A 20,157-nucleotide genomic window follows, 5' to 3' on the forward strand; every position below is an offset into this window, starting at 1 on the left:
AATGAATATCCTATGGTGTGTGATTAAAAATATATATCTGAAGTCATTCAAGCCCTCTTAATACCTACCCCAGGCAAACCACTAATTTTGCAACAATATGATATTTTAAAATAAAATCAGAGGAGGTTCCACAGTATCTAGACTATTGTTGCTAGTGATATTAAGTAGCGGCTTAGAGTCGTATAACATACATTATTTCCTTTAAGGCCACCTTTTCTCCAAATGGATTCCAGGGTGATGTACAAAAATACGCACAATATAATTAAAAACAACACAACATATATTATCCTTCATTATGGCTATAAAACTGAATTACATTTTCTCCACATGGCCTGCTGCACTAAACATATCTAATGACTTCAGGCACACACACAACACACACAGAGCCGTAAAATAAAAACAATGCCCATTTGAGAGGCATCATTCCCGAAAGGAGCTGAGGGTTTGGTTCATTCCTTCCTGTCTTGATTTTTAGAAATGCAAAAGTCAAGGTAACTCTCCCCTCCCTGCTTGCAATTCACTGTTTGTTTCTACATCTCTTTCCTTTCTCTCATTTAGATTCTCTGACCACTGCGGACCAGGGTTATTTATGATGCAATCTATGTAAGGCACTGGATTGCTGTCACACAAATTCAAGGATTGTGGGCCATAAACCAGCCATGATTGAGACAACGGTACTCTCCTCTCTCCTGCTCTGCTTCAGACGGATGGCCCTGTTTAACACTTAGTTTCCCTAAGCACTCCCTCGTTTCCCTTAATGTTCTCGGCGAATTGGGTGATGCTTCACATCCTGGAGTTCTGAAGCAGAAGCCAATATTCTGAAAAGGAATAATTTAGGCAGGCTTCCCCCACCCTCCCCTCTTCTCTTTTTCCTTAGTGCAGATGGACTGGAGTAGCAGAAATGACAGAAACCTCTACAGACTTCTTATTTATTACATTAGGATTAGATGTCATTGGACTTATGGGAATGGCAGCACACAGCCTTCTTCCAGAAACTCCATTAGTTATCATTACAACTTGCTGGGAAAATCCAGAGCAGAAAAACTTGGATCGGAAGGAAGCAAAATTGGTTTGCAGGGGAAGCTCTGCACAAGATGCAGATGGAATGTTTATCATGCCATCGCCTGGCTTCATGGTGGCTGGTAATTCCTAGTCAGTGGGGTTATGAAGCTGCACTACATTTTAGTCCACACAAAACAGAACTTATCTCTAAGGTGTCAAACCTATCTGAGGGTGGGATTTTGAGAGAAACATCAGACTAAGGGCTTTATTGCACAAGCCTGTTGTCTTAACATAAGTAAAGGTAAAGGTTTTCCCCTGACATTAAGTGCAGTCATGTCCAAATCTGGGGGTTGGTGCTCATTTCCATTTCTAAGCCGAAAAACTGGCATTGTTCGTAGCCACTGGGGGCTCTTAACATACCAGTATGGAAATAATGACTTTCACACCTTTTCTCCAATAGCCCCTATGGTACCACTTTGGTGTTGCGCATTCCCACAGTCAGACTCCTGACTGTGTCAGACTATGTCTTCCCCACACGGTACATGTATGCTGGTTAATATTTCTTCTTTTTCATGCCACACTTGTGCATTCACTGCATTTCAATGCTTCTTGGAAGTTGAGGGTGCATCTGTAACTGGATGATTGCATATTTGTTGTATGCTGGCCATAGTCCCTCCCTCTCCCTATGGCAGTGCAATTGCACAATTATGGCAGAATAAAACTTATAAATAAATAAATAAAATCCAAGGAATGGAATAACACAACATGACTTCATACTGCTTGAGGACAGGGAGGGGAAGAAAATGAGAACCATATCCATTCGCACCACATGTCTCCAGGAACAAAGAAACTGGAATGAAATGAAATCATTATACCACAAACAGTAGCTGAACAGCAGTGTTATTGGAGCCATTCATGGTTTGCCCTATTAATAAAAAGATGTGATCCAATAACAATGGAAATGCAGTGCAACAGTTGGAGAGTCACAATCTGATGTGATAACGAAATATCAAACATGGATTAATCCAGTGCAATCCTGAAACAAACCTATTGTGTACTAAAGGTAAATCCACACTACCCTGTTTGATACCAAATTAAATGCTATTTTACCTATAGAATGTTGGGATTTATAGATCATAGAATCATAGAGTTGGAAGAAAACTTGTGGGCCACCCAGTCTACCTCCCTGCCAAGAAGCAGGAAAATCACATTCAAAGCTATCCAGCCTCTGTTTAAAAGCCTCCAAAGAAGGAGCCTCCACCACACTCAAGGGAAGAGAGTTCCACTGCTGAACAGCTCTCACAGTTAGGAAGTTTTTCCTCATGTTAAAGTGGAATCTCCTTTTCTGTAGTCTGAAGCCATTGTTCTGCATCCTAGTCTTCAGGGCAGCAGAAAACAATCCTTCTCCCTCCTCCCTATGACTTCCCCTCACATATTTATACCTGTCCATCATGTCTCCTCTCAGACTTCTCTTCTGCAGGCTAAACAGAGAGGTAATTAAAATTATTTGTGAAAGAACGATACTTCAGGGAAATGAGCTGGATAATCTAAAGTATGTTTCCAAACTACATATTCCACTATTCCTTAGAAGGCAGTTATGGCCATTGAAGTGGTATCCAGCTGCTATAACCACGTAGTGTGGATACAACTTAAAACCCAAGATTAGATTTACTCTCTTGCCATTCACCACTGCTTCTCACTATATCATTTTCCACTTGTAATCCTCCCTTTTAGTTCCCTACTGTTTCTTCTGGCTATAATCTTAGTGCAAAGAATCCATTAAATTGAAAAATAATAGCTGCACAGTGCCCACTAAAACTGCTAGCATGAGCTTTTGAGTATGCTAAACAATGCTACACACTGCTGTCTTCTCAAACAGCCATTTATTAAAATAGTCCCAAACACATGACAACCTCTAGCTTTCAGAAATAATTTTCAGTAAAAGGCCTAGGTTAATCCTGGATTCTGAGGAGGTAATACAGAACCTAACTTTTCATCGAGAGTATATCTCCCAAATTAAAAGCATTCTTGGTTCTTCTCACTAAGCTTGCTACTGCTCAGAATTTATTATCTTTCTTCTTCTTCTTTTTAACATGAGCTGCATGCAACAACACCTTGCATCAGGAAATGTCTGAAAAAATTATGTGCATTTTGTTTTTTTCTGCAGTTTTATCCATTTTGGCAAGCTTTGGCTTCAATACTGAATCTGTTCCATCTAGACCAGATATGGGCAAACTTCAGGCTACCAGGTGTTTTGGACTTTAACTCCCACAATTCCTAAAAACCTACTGGCTATTAGGAATTGTGGAAGTTGAAGTCCAAAACACCTGGAAGTCTGAAGCTGGCCCATTCCTGATCTACACTAATCACCTCCTTGTGCGATACTCCTCCTAACTGTGCTGTGATTTCCACACAGTATATTGGTACAGATTTGTCCATAGCTTCCACCTTTTAACAGACAGAAAGGCCTAAGCAATATGGTTGTGGGGTTAAGAAGTCAGGAAATTCATAGAATCATATGGAGTTGGAAGAGACCATGTGAACCATCTAGTCCAACTCCCTGCCATGCAGGAAAAGCACAAATACCCCTGACAGATGGCTATCTAGCTTCTGTTTAAAAACTACCAAGGAGGGAGCTTCCAGTACACTCAGAGTGGAGAGTTCCACTACTGAACAACCCTTACAGTTAGGAAGTTCTCCCTAATGTCCAGGGGGAATCTCCTTTCCTTTAATTTGAACCCATTCTCCAAGTCCTAGTTTCCAGGGCAGCCAAAAACAAGCCTGCTCCCTCTTCCTTATGACTTTCTTGCACATATTTATACATGGCTATCATGTCTCCTCTCAATTTCTTTTTCTGCAAGCTAAACATACCCAACTCTTTAAGATGCTCCTCAAATTATCTGTGAACACATCTACACTGACCACATAAAGGGTTCTCCAGTGGTCTTGACAAGTGTTAACAAAAGTTGGGGAATACTCTAATTCTCATCCAGAATTTGGAGTATCCCCAACTTTAAACACATGTAAACAATTGGGTTGTTTTTGCAATGGAATTAGCTAAAACTGTTTTTATTGCTGTCCCAGGTTCCAGAGAACTAGAGAGGGAGGAGGAACGAGAGGAGGAATCACTCTCTTCCTCTCTTCCCCAATTGCCCCATTGCTCTGGCCAACATCGACTGTTAGACCCTTGTCACAGCGGGAGACCATCATGATATGGAGAACATGAAGGAAAGGTAAGTGCCATCCTGTGTCCTGGGCCACGCGAACACCGCAAACACATGATGGCAGTGAAAATTGTGTTTGGCACCACATGGCTGTTAGGATCCCATCTTGCCTGTAACCCATCCTAGGCCCGATCCAGTGTACATTGTGCCAGATTGTCCCCAGATGGTCTCTACCCAATGAGAAAGAGCACACAAGCAAGAGAGTTTGCAGCAATTTGCTTTTGTCTGTCTCTACTGGGTAAAGCAAGATTTTGCCACTTCTCTGTCTTGCACTTTGAACTCAGTTTGCAGAAACAGAAATAAGCAAAGAGGGAAAATGGGAGGGGGAGCTCAAAAATGGGATAGCAGAAGATTGATTGGAGCTGTACCCACCAAACTGGAATGTAGGATATAGCCCACAAGTTTACCCAAAGGATAATAGACCCTACCATAAACAAATTTAGCTGACCTTTGATCTGCATGGAAACTTTGGAAAGCATACACTGGAGTTGGAGAAACTTCTCCAAACCCTGATTGTGATGTTGTTCTCAACACACATAGGAAATCTAACCTGGAAGATTTCCTAGATTAGACTATATATATTTGTAATCAGCACATATCTTAATCAACAGAAAGGTTTTTATATTCATGTAGTACTAGAGTTTTTAAGTAAACCTTTTGGAGAAGTTGGACTGTGTACATTTGTCAAGATCCCCCCTGGGTAAAATAAAACACTTATGTATGGAGAGATGGCTAGGAATAGCACATGAATCACCAAGAGCTTGAGATAGAAAAGAAACATTAGATCATCCGCTTCAACTCTTGAGCAGGATGGCCCCCTGAAGAATGTGTCCCAGGGCTTTTGTCTAGCATACTTAACTCTAGCTAGAGAAATTTGGTTGCTTTCCAGAAGAGACACTAGCAATGGTTTGGCTGAGGATGGCTAATAAATACAATATCAGTAGTCATGGCTGAAGTGACCTTTGCTGAGGTCTATGGAGTAAAGCATATCTAAGTTCTATTTATATGTTATTCCTACTGAGGCTCATCAGGTGTTCTGAACTAGACTTCTGCAAAATGACCTTTCTGGGTCAAATTTCCAAAATCCCCAGCCAGTATGGCCAGTGATATTTGATTACTGAGGGTGACTTAAAACTGAGATTGTACATACACTACAGAATTATAGTAATTTGAGACCACATTAACTGACATGGTTCAATGCTCTGAAATTCTAGGAATTCTGGCAGTTTTGTGAGATATTTCATTCTTCTCTGTTAGAGAACTTTGGTGTCACAACAAACTACAAATCCCCTGATTCCAAAGGATGGAGCCTTGGCAGGTAAAGTGGTGTCAAACTGCTATAATTCTATCATGAGGATGGTCTGTTGATCTCCTGCTTTAACCATTGCACCACTTTGAGTCTTCCTTTGTCTAACATAAGTCACCATATATTTTTAAAGCACACACAGAGAACACACGCACTCCATAGGCACATCTTTTACCCTCAAACGGCATTATACCATCAAGCAGATGAAATGCTTTTTGGAACAGCTGGATGATTAAGAGGAACAAAAGGGGAAAATACACTTTAAACTCACTTTAGAGCCCTGGAACCCACTTCACTTACACTAAAATACTCAATTTATGGGCCATTTCAAATCCATGGGTAATTTACTGCCCTAAGTGCAGAGGAGATTTTAATACAAACCAATTTTTCCTGCTTTTTACCAGCTCCCTCCCCTTGTTGCTCTCTGTTCTGTGGAGAAGGTGAACAAACAAATATTTCACAAAAGAAATCAAGGCCATGTTTTAAAGTACTACTGACTACTATCTATAGCAATGAAAATAGCAGCACCTTTTTTCATTGTGAAACTCATTTTCTAAAGAAACCCCACAGTATCAATGGACAGGAAGGCCATATGTTTATCATTTAGGAGATCATCCACATATTCACTAAGCCCTTTGCAATTTCAATAGGACCGTTTGCGAGTTTTATTTTGTTAGACAGTTAAGAACAACTTCCTGGGACCAGTCATTTGTTTGCCATCTGGAATATTTAGCACTGTATAGACCTAAATTCAATACAAATTAGAATAGGCATAGGGTTGTCTACAATGATCAAAATCCCTATACTCATCACAAATGGACTGTTGGCGTTCATGATGCACATCTTTTTCTGGTGAGTATTGTACAGTTTTCAGTTTAAACTATCTTTGTCCCACTTTAGCAGTCAGGGGATACTCTGTAGTTTATCATAAATTCATATCTTGGGGCTTAAAAACAAACTAGACAATAGGATGGAGTCCAATTTAAACTGATCCACTGTCCACTCTTTCCCTGTGCTCCTCAATGCAGGGAAAGAGGAATGATCATGGCCATAATTGCTGCCATAACTGCTCCTAGCTGGTCATGGACCTCTATCCAGACTCTTGACCATCGAAGGTGCCTCTGCTGGTTTTAGAGAGGGGCACCTACAGAAGCAATAAGGAAGAGAGATCAGCCCCCTCCCCTTCCTGCCAGTCAATGGGCATCCCATTCCGACATGAAAACTATTTTAGTCTGGAGCTTGGATAGAAGTCCATGGCTATGTAGACAATGATCCCAGATTTGGCATGAATCTATGGAATCTGGGGCTGTTCCAAGGCAGATATACATCAGAATAAACTGCTTAGTGCAGACAAACCTTGGAGCTGTCAAATATCATGAACTTCCCTACAGTCTCCAAGTCTGCTCTATTTGAGCATAGCTATTGGGTTTATGGAACCCCCAGTGGCACAGCAGACAGCGGGTTAAACTGCTGAGCTGCTGAACTTGCTGACCGAAAGGTCGGCAGTTCAAATCCAAGGAGTGGAGTGAGCTCCCGCTGTTAGTCCCAGCTTCTGCCAATCTAGCAGTTAAAAGTCATGCAAATGTGAGTAGATCAATATGTACCGCTTCTGCAGGAAGGTAATGGAACTCCATGTAGTCATGCGGGCCACATGAACTTGGATATGTCTACAGACAACACCGGCTCTTTGGCTTAGAAATGGAGATGACCACACCCACCCGTCCCACTCACCCGTCCCAGAACAGGACATGACTAGATTAACATCAAGGGGAAACCTTTATCTTTACCATTGGGATTATGCCTTCTGCTGTGTCTCTGAAAAAAAAAGAACATTGCATCACTGGAAAGATGCACCTGAAATGAACAAGGGACGCATGAATTTAAAAAAGGATATCAACATGAATAAAGGAGGAAAGCAATGAGTAATGTTTATTCCACTTGGGACTTTTTAGCATCGAAAAAAACAAGGCCAAAATACGACAGAGACAATAGAGGTATATAAAATGTGTGATATAGAGGCTAGATTGGAGAGGCTGTTTTTCCTCTTTTATAATAAAGAAACTTGGAGGCTTCTACTGAAGATGAAAGATGTGATATTCAGGACAGATAAATAGATGCAATTCTTCACAGTGCAGTATTAGACCGTGCAATTCATTGCCATCATAGAGTTAGAAAGGACCTCAAGGGCCTCCTAGTCCAACCTGCTACAAGTTGAGCATCCTTTATCAGAAATGCTTAGGACAAGAAGTGCTTCGGATTTTGGGATACTTGCATGTACATAAGATATCTTGGAGATGGAAACCAAATCTAAGCATGGAATTCATTTATGTTTCATATACACACTATACACATAGTCTGAAGGTAATTTTATACACAATATTTAATACTTTTGTCCATAAAACAAAGTTTTTGTACATGGAATCATCTGAATGCAAAGGTGTCACAACTGCAGCCACCTTTGTAGAAAATTTTGGAGCATTTCAGATTTCAGAATTATATGTCAGTGCAAGATCCTTAAAGATGGACCTTCAACCTCTGTTTAAAGACCTCCAGGGAATTTCTGCCATCCTTCAAAGCAGTCTACTTTTACTGTTGAAAAGGTTTTCCTCATATTTAGATGGGTGTTTTTATTAAAAAAAATTGAATCCATTGGTTCATGCCCTAATATCTGAAGCACTGGAAAACAAGCTTTTCCCACCTTCAACAAAACATCATTTCAAACATATTAAGGTGGTTATCATAAAACATTTCCATTTTGTTCAGGACATCTTATATTTGCAGTTTAGAGGTCCAATCCCATATAAGGACTGCATGTGTGTGTGTGAGCCTTCAAGTTACTCGTTAATTTAAGGCAATCCCATTGAAATACTTAAGGAAAATTCTGAGATGTTTTTGCCAGTTCCTCCCTCTGAAATATAGCCTATGCAGCATGTTATTCATTGGCAGTGCCCCATCCAAGTCCTAATCAGAAATCTGTTTAGCTTCCAATATCAGAAGGGCTGTTAGGATATTTAGGCAGAAATAAGGGCTATATAGGTTATTCAAGTTCTACCTGGAGACCCCACTATTCCCTGATGGTCTCACATCCATCCAAATCCTAAATAGGCCTACCTTGCTTAACTTCTAAAATTAGATGAGATTGGGAGATAAGAGTATACTCCACCACAGTTGAAGCAACAGACTAGTTTATGGGAAGGAGGGCAAGAAGTTTGTGTGGTACATTCATTGGCAACTTTGTCCTCAAGTCAAAGAAACAGATAAGAGAGCGATACAGAAAAACCCAGGAAACTGCTACTCTTGTCTTCTCGATATCAATCAACTGAAGCTTCACTCTATCTAAAATCAGGGACAGCTCTGGCAGTTGTCTTGAATGTAATAATATATTATCAAGGGGCAGAGAGGTCCAAATATCCGAGGGTACTGTATTCCTACCTCCACCCAGTTACCAAGCAGCCAGTGGTGGCTAAACTTTCTATGCGGTGCTAGAAACAGATCAGCAGTGGGCCTTTCTCTAACACTAGGGCCTTGATAATGATATGCCCCTTGCCCATATTTCAAGCACCATATACCAGCCAGATCACATAAATTTTGACTGGTCCCCCTCTGGTACACACAAGCACACACACACACCACATGAACTTTCTGGGCCGGGCTGGTAACACAACTGGTTAATCAGTTGCAATAAATCACTGCCGATCAAAAGGTGGCAAGTTCAAAGCCTGCGTTGGGGTTGAGCACGAGACTGTTAATAGATTAAAAATGCCCAACTCACTGTTGACCTAAGCAGTTCGAAAACAGCTATGTGCTGTGAGTAGAGAAATTAGGGTCTGCTTAAAGCGGGGAGGCTAATTTATGACACCATAAAAATGCCGGAGAGGAAGAAATACTACGATCAAAAAGGAAGAGGAGGAAATACTACGATCAAAAAGGCTCAACGTCATAGTGGACGAAGCAGCAGCTCTCCTGTGGCCAAATCGAGCAACCTCCGGGAGGATCCGAAGTGGAACTGCTGAACGGCCTCTATGTCTTGTATGTCAAAAACGGCATTGAATGTTTGCCATGTATATGTGCATTGTGATCCGCCCTGAGTCCCCTTCGGGGTGAGAAGGGCGGAATATAAATACTGTAAATAAATAAATAATAAACTGTCACATATTTATGGTGATCATTTTGTGATTTTTCAGTTAACTTTAGTCAGCATTCCCTATTAGGTAAGTACAGTCAGCCTTCAACATTTGAGGAAAATGATTTTATTTTGTTTTTAAAGTTACAGGGCTATGTTATTTACCAAAGGAGTATTCAAAATAAAGGAAGGGAAGGAGGGGAGAAGAGAGAAGAGAAGAAGTCTTGTTTGTTCCGTCTCTCCAAACTAAAATGAAATCCATTTGAGGATAAGAAGCTGGTGCCAGGACTTACCAGAATGTATACCTCCATACAACAAAATGAAAGCAAACATTATGGCTTCAAACACAGTGGGCCCTTGGCATATCTTCCTATAGATTCCAAAATCTATGAATACTTATGTCCAATTTTATACAAAGGTGTAGTAAAATTGAATCTCATATATAAAATAGCAAAACCAAGGTATGCATTTAGGAACATCTATCTATCTATCTATCTATTCAAACTATGAACACTTAAATCTGTGGATACAGAACCTGTGGATATGGGGACTGTATTGTAACCTTCAGATAGACTTGCTCTGTTGGAAGAAAGGTCTTTCCCCATTTTGCTTTGAACATCAGACACCAAACTTAATCTCATATTGCCACCTTGTGGTTCCAAGATTAATAGCACTTTTTGAAAGAGAAAGGACTTCATAATATAGCAAACTCCCAATTAACTAGAACTCAAGCAACTAGAATTCTCAAGCAACAGGCAAAAAATTCAAAACAAATAATACTTTATAAAAAAAATTAGTGTTGCTTTTATAATACAGTAAAACTTTGTTCCATGAAATTAAGTTTGTCTTTATTTGTCATTAATTACTGTATTTCAATATGAATATCAAGTCAATACTGTTTATGGTATGGTTTAGTATGGGGTATGGTATTAGTTAGACCCATTTTAAGCGTAACTCTCAAGCAATAAGAAACTATATTTATCCGGTATTTGCCATTCCTCATGGGTGCCAGTTAACTGAGAAACTACTGTACTATTTTAGGAAACCTGTTGACTTAACTTTTTCAAAGATTAGCAATTCCCACTCCCAGCCAAACGCTATGGAGTTTTATATTCAATTTAATTTTTCATAAACTGGAACCAATTTTTGGACTGGAAATGGTACACACTTGATAGATATTAATTTTATCAGACAATGCTTGCCCTTCAAACCAAGTGTTATACATAATGTAAGGCAGAAGCTCTCCAGAAAGAGCAGAGAAACTGTCAGACTAAGGACCAAATTCTATTTCAGAAATATTTTTGGGAATCAAACCCCAGTAGCTAATGGGGCCAGGTCAAAAGGATCCACCTGTTTTAGCTTACAGCTCAGGAGAGAGAGGGGAACTTCGATATTTGTTGTTGGTGTGTGCCTTCATCTCATTTGCAATTTATGGTAACCCTAAATTGAATCTATCAGAGGATATTCTTGCCAAGTTTGACCAGAAGTTTGGACCGGATGATCTTTGTGGTAACTTCAAACTCTATGATTCTATGAATTTTTTTTAAGTGTCAGATCTACAAGTAGTGTTTTATTTTTAAAGGCAGAAATCCTCCATTACACACAGCGGGTCAACTGACAAGTAAAACAGTGTTGGAATTATTAGTACATATATAACAAATGGACAGAAATTGTGTCTTGCACCTATCAGGATTGTCTAGGGAACTTCTGTGTTGCTCCAGAGCCCAAATGAAATTGTGCCCAGATTAATTTTGACCAATTTGGCCTCCCCTGAAGTAGGGCTGAAATTTGGAAAGGTATGATTGATCTGCACTAAGAAAATAAAGCAACTATCACATATTCTCCAGTGTGGAGTTTGAAGACATAATAACCTTTGCAGAACAAATGATGTCTGCCAAATTAGACAGGAAACTTTGATATGGCCTACATACTTAAATGGCACCAGATTCTGTCTAATCATGAAGGCTAAACAGGGTCAGTTCTGGCTAGTACTTAGTGCTGTAGTCTATATTTTAGAGGATGGAGATGGCTATTGACACTCACAAGGCTATCATAACTAGCTTTGGAGAAAGAGGGCAAGCATAGCTTCATCATGCTTAGACCCAGAAACAAAGGAAAGTCTCTCCATCCATGCCACTCTCCTCGTCTCATAGGGAGAAAATTTCACTTTCCCCATTGCCATTACTTTCCCCATAAGTGTTGGGTCAACAGGTGCATCTACACCAGGGGTCCTCAAACTTTTAAAACAGATGGCCAGGTCAGAGTCCCTCAAATGGTTGGAGGACCAGATTATAATTTGAAGAAAAAAAAAACATGAATGAATTCCTATGCACACTGCACACATCTTATTTGTAGTGGGGGGGGGGGGGGACGACACTTAAAAACAATACAATAATTAAAATGAAGAACAATTTTAACAAATATAAACTTATTAGTATTTCAATGGGAAGTGTGGGCCTGCTTTTGGCTGATGGGATAGGATTGTTGTTGTGTGCTTTCAAGTCGTTTCAGACCTAGGTTGACACTGAGCAAGGACTGAGTAAATGATGTTGGAGGGCCGCGTCCGGCCCCCGGGCCTTAGTTTGAGGACCACTGGTCTACACTATAGAATGCAGTTTGACACCACTTTAACTGTCACAGATAATTGGTATGAAATTGTGGTTTTACAAGGTTTTTCACCTTCTCTCACCAAATCCCAAGAATCTATAGCACTGAGCCATGGCAGTTAACGTGGTGTCAAACAGCATTAATTATGCAGGGTAGATAAACCCAGACTGTTACAGCTATCTTTGCAGTAATGGTGTTTTTAATATGCTTTTTTTCTATGACCTATGTTTTGTGCTAAGATGCAACTTGATCCTAAATGTGTCCGCCTGTTTGATCTTTCTCCCATTTTCTGTGGAAAGATAAAGCTGCAACTTATATTGCAATGTTGCACTGCTTCATAAATTAAAATGGATTTGTGATACTTATTTGCACATAGCCAGAATTAAATTCTCAATTTCAAGTTTGACCACCTCACCAGCTTTCAGACACCAAAGTACCCTAGAGGAGAAATTTGAAAAAAATCTGAGGGAAATGTGTTTTGAGGACAACTTTTAAATCTCCTAGGCAGCATGACCATCAGTATGGCCGGTGGAGTCTGAAAACTGTAACTTTTCCAATCTCTTTCAAATAGGTCTCTTAAGCAGTAAGTGGAAAACCTAGGGAGGACAAAATCATCCTCCCAAGTGATTATTTAAAGCAAGATTTGGATGAGATTTTGACCTGTGGCCTGGGTCTATAGGAAATGATACGGTTGGAAATAGCAAACTGAATGACATCCTATTTCTCATCAAATGTGCAAAACACAATTTTGTGATCACCAAGACACTTTTCACAAAAATAAATAAATATTCAAGTTTGACATCACATCATGGAAGCACCCTGGACAAAGCACTGGCACCTCTTAAGACTATGTAATTATACTTGTCGGAGGCCGCTATGTGCTTCTCGCAAGAGCCATGACAGGTGCTGATAATTGCTGGACAGACCAGACTAGTTTAATTTGATCCACAACAGCCATCAAGATAGTCCCCAAACACAAACTTCAAGCAAGAAAGATAAGGCATAAAATGAACACCCAAGGCCTTCATGAGCCCTTTAAATGAGCCCTTCTCCAAGCAACACTCACAGATCATCTACCCATGGAACACACTGAAAATATTGAGAAACATTGAAAGAAACTGAAGGCCTTTGTCATTTCAGCTTGTGAAGAAACCATCCTCTGAAAAATCCTGCAAATCTCTTGGGAAGACAAATGCCAGTGTTCTGGAAGAAGCAAAGACCACTAGCATTGAAGAGGGTCCTCAGTCATCAACTTCACTGGATTGACCATGATGTCCAAATGCCTGATCACCATTTCCCAAAGCAATTACTGTATTCTCAACTCAAAAATGGAATGTTGGTGGACAGCAGCAGATTTGAAGATGGAATATTCTTAAAAACGGTGACATAGACACAGAACTGGGAATCTCTGGCCCTCAAGCGTCCTAGGTCAACTGTTAAAAATATTGTGGAATTCAAAGAGGGACAAATGGAAAGTGAAAGGGAGAAATGTGTCAAGAGGATTATCAAGACAACCCTTGTTGGGACCACTTTCCATCTGGAAATTGATGTCCTCACAGCAAAAAAAAAAAAAAAAACAAACACACACACACACACACACACGGATCAAGAATAGGTCTTTACCATCACCTACTGACCCAACACCAAGATCCTACACTTGAATGGCAATCATACTCGGCCATGAGTGATAGATTATGATTATTATTTTTTACAGTGGTTTAGAAGTGAGCCTTCTTGAAGATTGCAAGTACTACTACTTGTGCTCTGACATATAGCAGAGAAAATGACTCCTGACAGTCATTCCAAGAAATTGAACCTCAATTGTGGCATTCCCTTCAAGGAGTACTCACTTGGTCCTTTTTGATCCTTTCACAAACAATCCAAATTGTCAGGTCTTCATATTTTAATAGTGGTTTTAGACTCCAGGGAAGGGAAGATTGTTTTTTTGTTTTGTTTTAATTGTGATTTCATTATACACACCTCTGCAGGACCAGATGGACAAAGAATGATTTATGAATCAGGCCTTAACATTTGAGGTTAGGGGCACAGGACCCCTGTAAATGTGAGGAACTACAAATAAAGACACTGTGGTAGGCTTTTTAAAATCTATCAGAATTCCTTTAGGCACAATTGTATGGTCAACTTGCAATCACATTGGAAGACCTAAAGATTCCTAGAGATATGTTGTCTCTAGAAATCTCAAAGTCCCCAAGCATGATTGGAAGAGGCTGACCGTAGCCACACTAGAGGATTTAGAGAGAACAATGAGATCTGAATAATGAGGTCCACAAAAGTCAAAATCATAAATATGGAGGGGTGACTATATGGTGCGTGTGGTCTCTTCCAACTCTATGAGTCTAAATTAGTGAAAGGAGAATGCTGATTTACTTAAGAAAAATCTGGGGTAGAAAGCACATTTAGACACACCTCACATAGCCTCTTTCCTGAACTCACATGGAGGAGGATGTTTTGATCCCTCAAAAGTTTTTATTTATAAATACATTCAAGAGCAAAATCACACTAGCACCCTCAAATCATAATGAGAAATCAAAATCCCACCTGTCAAGTACATATAAATGTGCTCAGAGTACATAATAAAGACAAGAGGAACATTTGCAAAAACCTCCACAAAGTCTGTATTTACATCCATATATAACAACATAAATCGCTAAACTGAAAATACATCATAAATTAAAAAGACTTCTGTGGTGTCCATAGCTCAAGAACATAAGGGTTTCACAATTAAAATAAATCAAGGTGGAAGGAAATAAATATAACAAATGAACATTTTGTACCAGTATACTCACTGTTATTGACAAGAAGCAAATGAACACAGTAGTATCCCATAGTTAATACTGATGGGCAAAATCTACTTCAGAGACCAGAACTGCAATCTATAAAGCACCACTGCATTTTTCCCCGTTAGGATGTGCATACTGTGGTTGGTGGACTGTGTCTTATGGCTGCAGTTAAAGGCCCCTTTTGTGATACTTCACAATGTAGGGGTTTCTTCATTATGTGCCATAAGGTAATATCTGAAAATGTGGGTCACATGGCTCCTGTTCTTCAGCAAAGGCTTACTGCCTTGTTGCAGCGCTGGAGTTTGAGCACCTCTATGATGCCATGAGCGAAATTGTGAAGGGACACCCAAGACAGGGAGCTCTGTTGTGGGCTGGTCCATGAGGTCACAAAGAGTCGGAAGCAACTGAACGAATAAACAACAATGACTCCTTTTCCTGGTAACGTCCTATCTCCTTGCAAAATCCACACTGGCATACGCAGGAGGAAATGTGTGATCCAGTCTTTTCAATATTACCTCTATATGGCAAAATGTGTTTATGCTATAATGGATCCCTTGCTACAAAAAGTAGCAAAAGGCATTTCAGAATTAGATGTGGAAACTATGGTGTGTGTTCCAATATGGAGAAGAAAGCTGGGAAGCCTCAAAAAGACTGCACCACCAAATTATATGAGATTGTTTTGATAATTGTTACTGAGTATAGCTCTGGTCATCTCTATTTTCTTACAATCAGTTTTTTTTAAAGGAGCACTCAGAAAAGAAAGAAACAGGCAAGCAATAGTACATATTCTATAAGACTCATTGGCAAATCCAGAAAATAGATTAAACATCTTCAAAGTGTATTCATCTTTAAAAAATAGGTTATAAAAGTGCAAAACTATGGGGGGAAATCTAGATTTTATGTACATATGGCTCAGCTTATGAACAGGAAAAGAATTTTGTACAATTTCCTGATACACAGCACTTTGTTACATTGCCAGTTTTACAGAGACATCAAAATTACATATTCCTTAATACACAGGAAGTAACAAAAATACTTAAAACATCTCCAAGTTGCATATCAGAGTAAAGGGAATGTTCTTCTTTGTTTTACATTAGATAAGAAACACATTCAACAGTGCAAAACATATTTTGGAAACCATTTTTGTCCTGGAAATGTCTACATGTCAATAGCAAATTAAAAATAATAAGCTGTTTAACAAGATGTTTGGAACATCCATCATGAATATGAACAACTCCTTGGCTTAGAACAGAGTTGCCTTATTCAATATTCAATCAGGCACAGTGGATAAATGATTTAAATTCATCAGAAAACTTTTTTTTATTAATGTATCAGATCAACTTGTGGCTTTACTAAGCACACAGGATATAACCCGTCGTGGTTTTGCCAAAAATAGTGTTGGTTGTATCATAAAGGGCAGGCCATGACTTCAAAATCGAAATGTCAAAACGTTGTTCAAAGTTGTACCGCTGAATCTCTCAGCAAGAGGTAGGCACAGAACATAACAAAGTTGGATATAGCCTTGTGCATCCCAAGCTTGTATCCTGACTCGGGGAGAGATACAGAATGGAAGATGACTCGCTCCCAACTGGAAAGACAAACAGCATGTGGAGGAATCCTGCTGTTACCTCTGGTCGATTCCTCCTCTTCACCACTCACCCCCCAACTTGGAAGATGGGTGCAATTTCCTTTGCATGCCCTTACTTTACAAATGATAGCAAGAGACATGAAAAAGGACCCTTGCCAAGCAAAGAGAAACATGAAAATTTGTGATTCTCCTTTCCTGGTGGGAGTGGAAATGGAAATTTGGAATAAAAAAAAAGGCCAGAGCAGTCTAGTGTGGTAGCAAGGGTTTGCAAGACCATCCGGGGGGCAATCCGATTTCTAGAATGGAAACAGCTTCCAGCTTTAGGTGCTAGACTAAGAGCTATGCCATTTGAAAATAAAAACATTATTTCTACTTGGAATAATTGTGAGTTGTATAAATTTTAAAGGGAATGGATTTTGTGTGCTTTGGGGACATGTGCAAAACATGTGTGTTTGCGTATATAAGCACACAGTTGTGATGTGTACGTTGAGCCAAAAATGAGTATTTAGAAAATTGATGATTAACTGAACTTCAATCTCCAGCAATAGTTGGAAGTCAAAAAACATTCTGCTAGAAATCTTATACTTTCACTATTGGAAAGTAACTGTGGCTGTATATCAAGGGCTCTGCAAAATCTTTCTCCCTCTTAACAGAAGAATATCTTATTTAAACAGACTGTAGACTCTGTTTGGTGTTCATATTCCTACCTTATTCTGAGAGTATTTTAAATTGTGCACAAGATGAATATAAAAGTACACTGTTCATTTGGAAACTTTTTAAAAAATGTACATAGTTTAAAGCACATTTTCCTTATACAAAAATCTTCCAACACATTTACCTGAGGTGTAAGGATTACACACACACACATCTTCAGAAGTGAGAGTTCTTTTCAGCAGCACAAAAGTATGTAAAATATATTTTTATTATGAATATTTGGTCTATCCTAATTCTAAGAAAAATATTACTGAAGATCAGGACGTGATGAACCCCTTCACCAATTCTTCGCAACCCAGTTTTGGACAATGTTGATTGTGTCCACATTGTACAAACACAAATCAGACCTTCCATAACAGAACTGTAGTGTGTGTGTTTTTCTCTATACATAGGCAATCACAGCTTAATTTGGTAGCTTTCATCATCCATTATTCTCAAGAGATGAATTGCAAGGGAATTCAAAATTTGCATCCTCATATCTGCAATACACAAATAAAAAGGTTCTGTTGCAATGAGTCTCGCACAACAGGTCTAAAACAAACTTCTACATGTAAATATATTTGTAAGAGCATTGTTACAAAATTAGAGAAAAACTGTACTGATGTTCCAGATACAAACTAAAACTCTGAGGACAAACTACATGTTATGGCCTGTTATAGGCCTGTCACTGAAAAATCCCCAAGGCAAATTCTCCACTATACTGTGAAGTACTGCTTTCTCGGCAGTCATCATTATCACACTGAATATTCTCCCAAAATCTACCAGCAGGTGGATTTAAGAGGGCATAGAGGGCTAAATCCCAAATTCTAGTAAATAATCTCAGCTGCAAAACCACCCATACAGTTCCTCTGCTACATAAGAGATTAATGTGTTATGATATGTGGACAAACAAGGCAAATGCAGGACAGACTTAAATATGTAAGTAAAGCAACATTTCCTGGAAAGAAAGAAAAATCTAGGATACAATGAACTATTCAGAGCACTCTTAAATGAGAATGTTATTTGAGATACATTAGCAAACAACCATTCAAAGTATTAAGGGAGGTGGTACATTATACAGACTATTAGGATAGTTAGGAGAGAAATCACTGGATTATCCAGACCATCAACCTAAAATAATTTGCTCTCTGGGAGCCCAATATGACTTCCATTGTGCGCTTTATAAAGCTTTTGGTAAATACAGTTGGTTGCATCTTATTAACATGCTAAACAGCAAACACTACTGATCAACACACAATGCTGTGATCTTTCATCAATATTCCAAAAGGTTCCTTGACTACTGTCGTAATTGCAAATATTAAGTTATAGTTTATACACAACCTTTAGAAGAGAGAAAAAATGTAGTTTACCATTCACTGCAGCCACTCATGTTCGTTTATTATTTAGTCGATTGTGTGCATTGTCCAGAAAGCTCTCATGACTTCGCTTTTGTAGTATGGTGCTAGACAAGTGTTGATATGACACTGGCCTTTTTCCTGATAAAAACAATCATTGGGAGGTATTAGAAAAAATACGTTGGTGGTATAAGGAACTTTGAACGTCACACGTTCTTCAACCATTGCTTAAGTAACATACAGTACTTTTACCAGTGCCTTTTCTACAATAATAAATCTTGAAATTCTTATGCAATTCTGCCCATCCATAGAATCATAGAGTTGGAAGAGACCTTGTGGAAGAGACCAGTCCAACCCCCCCCCCCCCGGTCCAAGAAATATACTTTCAGATGATGACATTTTAAAATATTGGAATCAAATACAGAGCGTGGGAGTAAATGGGCTTTGAAAATAGTTTATGTGAGCTGAAAAAGTTTTTAGAGATGTCTTTCCTTCAGAAACCACTGCACTGTTTTACAAAATCAACAGCTTTTGGAACCAAGCAGTTTGTGACATGGGATGGAGGCCAGTTATTCAAATTTTAAAATCAAAACAACTTCCGTGGGAGAGTAATATCTACTAACAATGAAGAACATTGCTAAAACTGTGGATCAAAAATGGACTTAGTAAAGCTATGTATTAGCTTAAAGCTCCAATCTGAAGCAGCAAAGCACCTCCAGTACAACCCGAACACCTACAATTTCATGAAATATACAAAAGACAACTCCTGGACTCCCAAGTATGCAATCATGAAATCTCAGCCATCCTTCTAGTTCAACCAGTCATTTCTAGGCAATATGATTTACGAACTGGTGTGCAAGTTTGCATTTTTCATCCTCCCTTCCCATGCCTTTTCTCTTTAGTACCATGTAATTTAGACTGCGTGCCTGTGGACAGGGACTGTCTTGTTTTTATGAACTAGATGTACTGTTTTATGAACTGTGAGGAAGAACAGAATAAAAATGGTTCATATACATAAATCTATAAGAGTGCAGAAACCACATGGGAAGGGTCTGAGAATGTGGTGAAAAAGTTATGATTGGCAATACTGTGATTTGGTGATAACACTATTTCCTACAAAAGCTTACTAGTAGTAAATGGTGCTCGATCATGCTGCTTTATTGGAGTTATATGAGATGAAGTCAAGACAGCACAACATCTGCACCACAGGTACAATAGAAAAACCAACATATCTCAAGTGATTCTATGCTATTACCAACATAAGGCAAGATGATCCATTATCCAAGATTATTTTCCTCCCATGATTTTAACCGGATCTAAATCAGTAATACGACAGTTAGCCAAATGCCAAAATCTTACAGCAGGTGGCAGCATCTGATCCATACATTCATGGGCTGAATACTGAGCAGAAAAGTGTTTTCAGTTCCAACTATAATGTTCTGGGGAATTCTGGAGGAA

At 39.1% G+C, this 20,157-nt stretch overlaps 1 protein-coding gene across 3 annotated transcripts in view; it reads right to left on the reverse strand.

The window, feature by feature from the left end:
• Window positions 1-14,729: 14,729 nt before the first annotated feature.
• The window catches only part of ZNF217 (zinc finger protein 217), a 41,903-nt gene continuing 36,475 nt past the window's right edge, over window positions 14,730-20,157 (reverse strand). For all 3 annotated transcript variants that reach the window (XM_060772092.2, XM_060772090.2, XM_060772091.2), the window contains exons 5-6: window positions 18,715-18,840; window positions 14,730-17,844 (exon numbers count right to left, since the gene is read on the reverse strand). In XM_060772092.2, the coding sequence (XP_060628075.2) occupies window positions 18,731-18,840 (110 nt within the window). In that variant the 3' untranslated portion in view covers window positions 14,730-17,844; window positions 18,715-18,730. The remainder of the gene's footprint in view (window positions 17,845-18,714; window positions 18,841-20,157) is intronic.

Source organism: Anolis sagrei, chromosome 4 (assembly GCF_037176765.1).
Source record: "Anolis sagrei isolate rAnoSag1 chromosome 4, rAnoSag1.mat, whole genome shotgun sequence".
NCBI classification, from domain to species: domain Eukaryota; kingdom Metazoa; phylum Chordata; class Lepidosauria; order Squamata; family Dactyloidae; genus Anolis; species Anolis sagrei.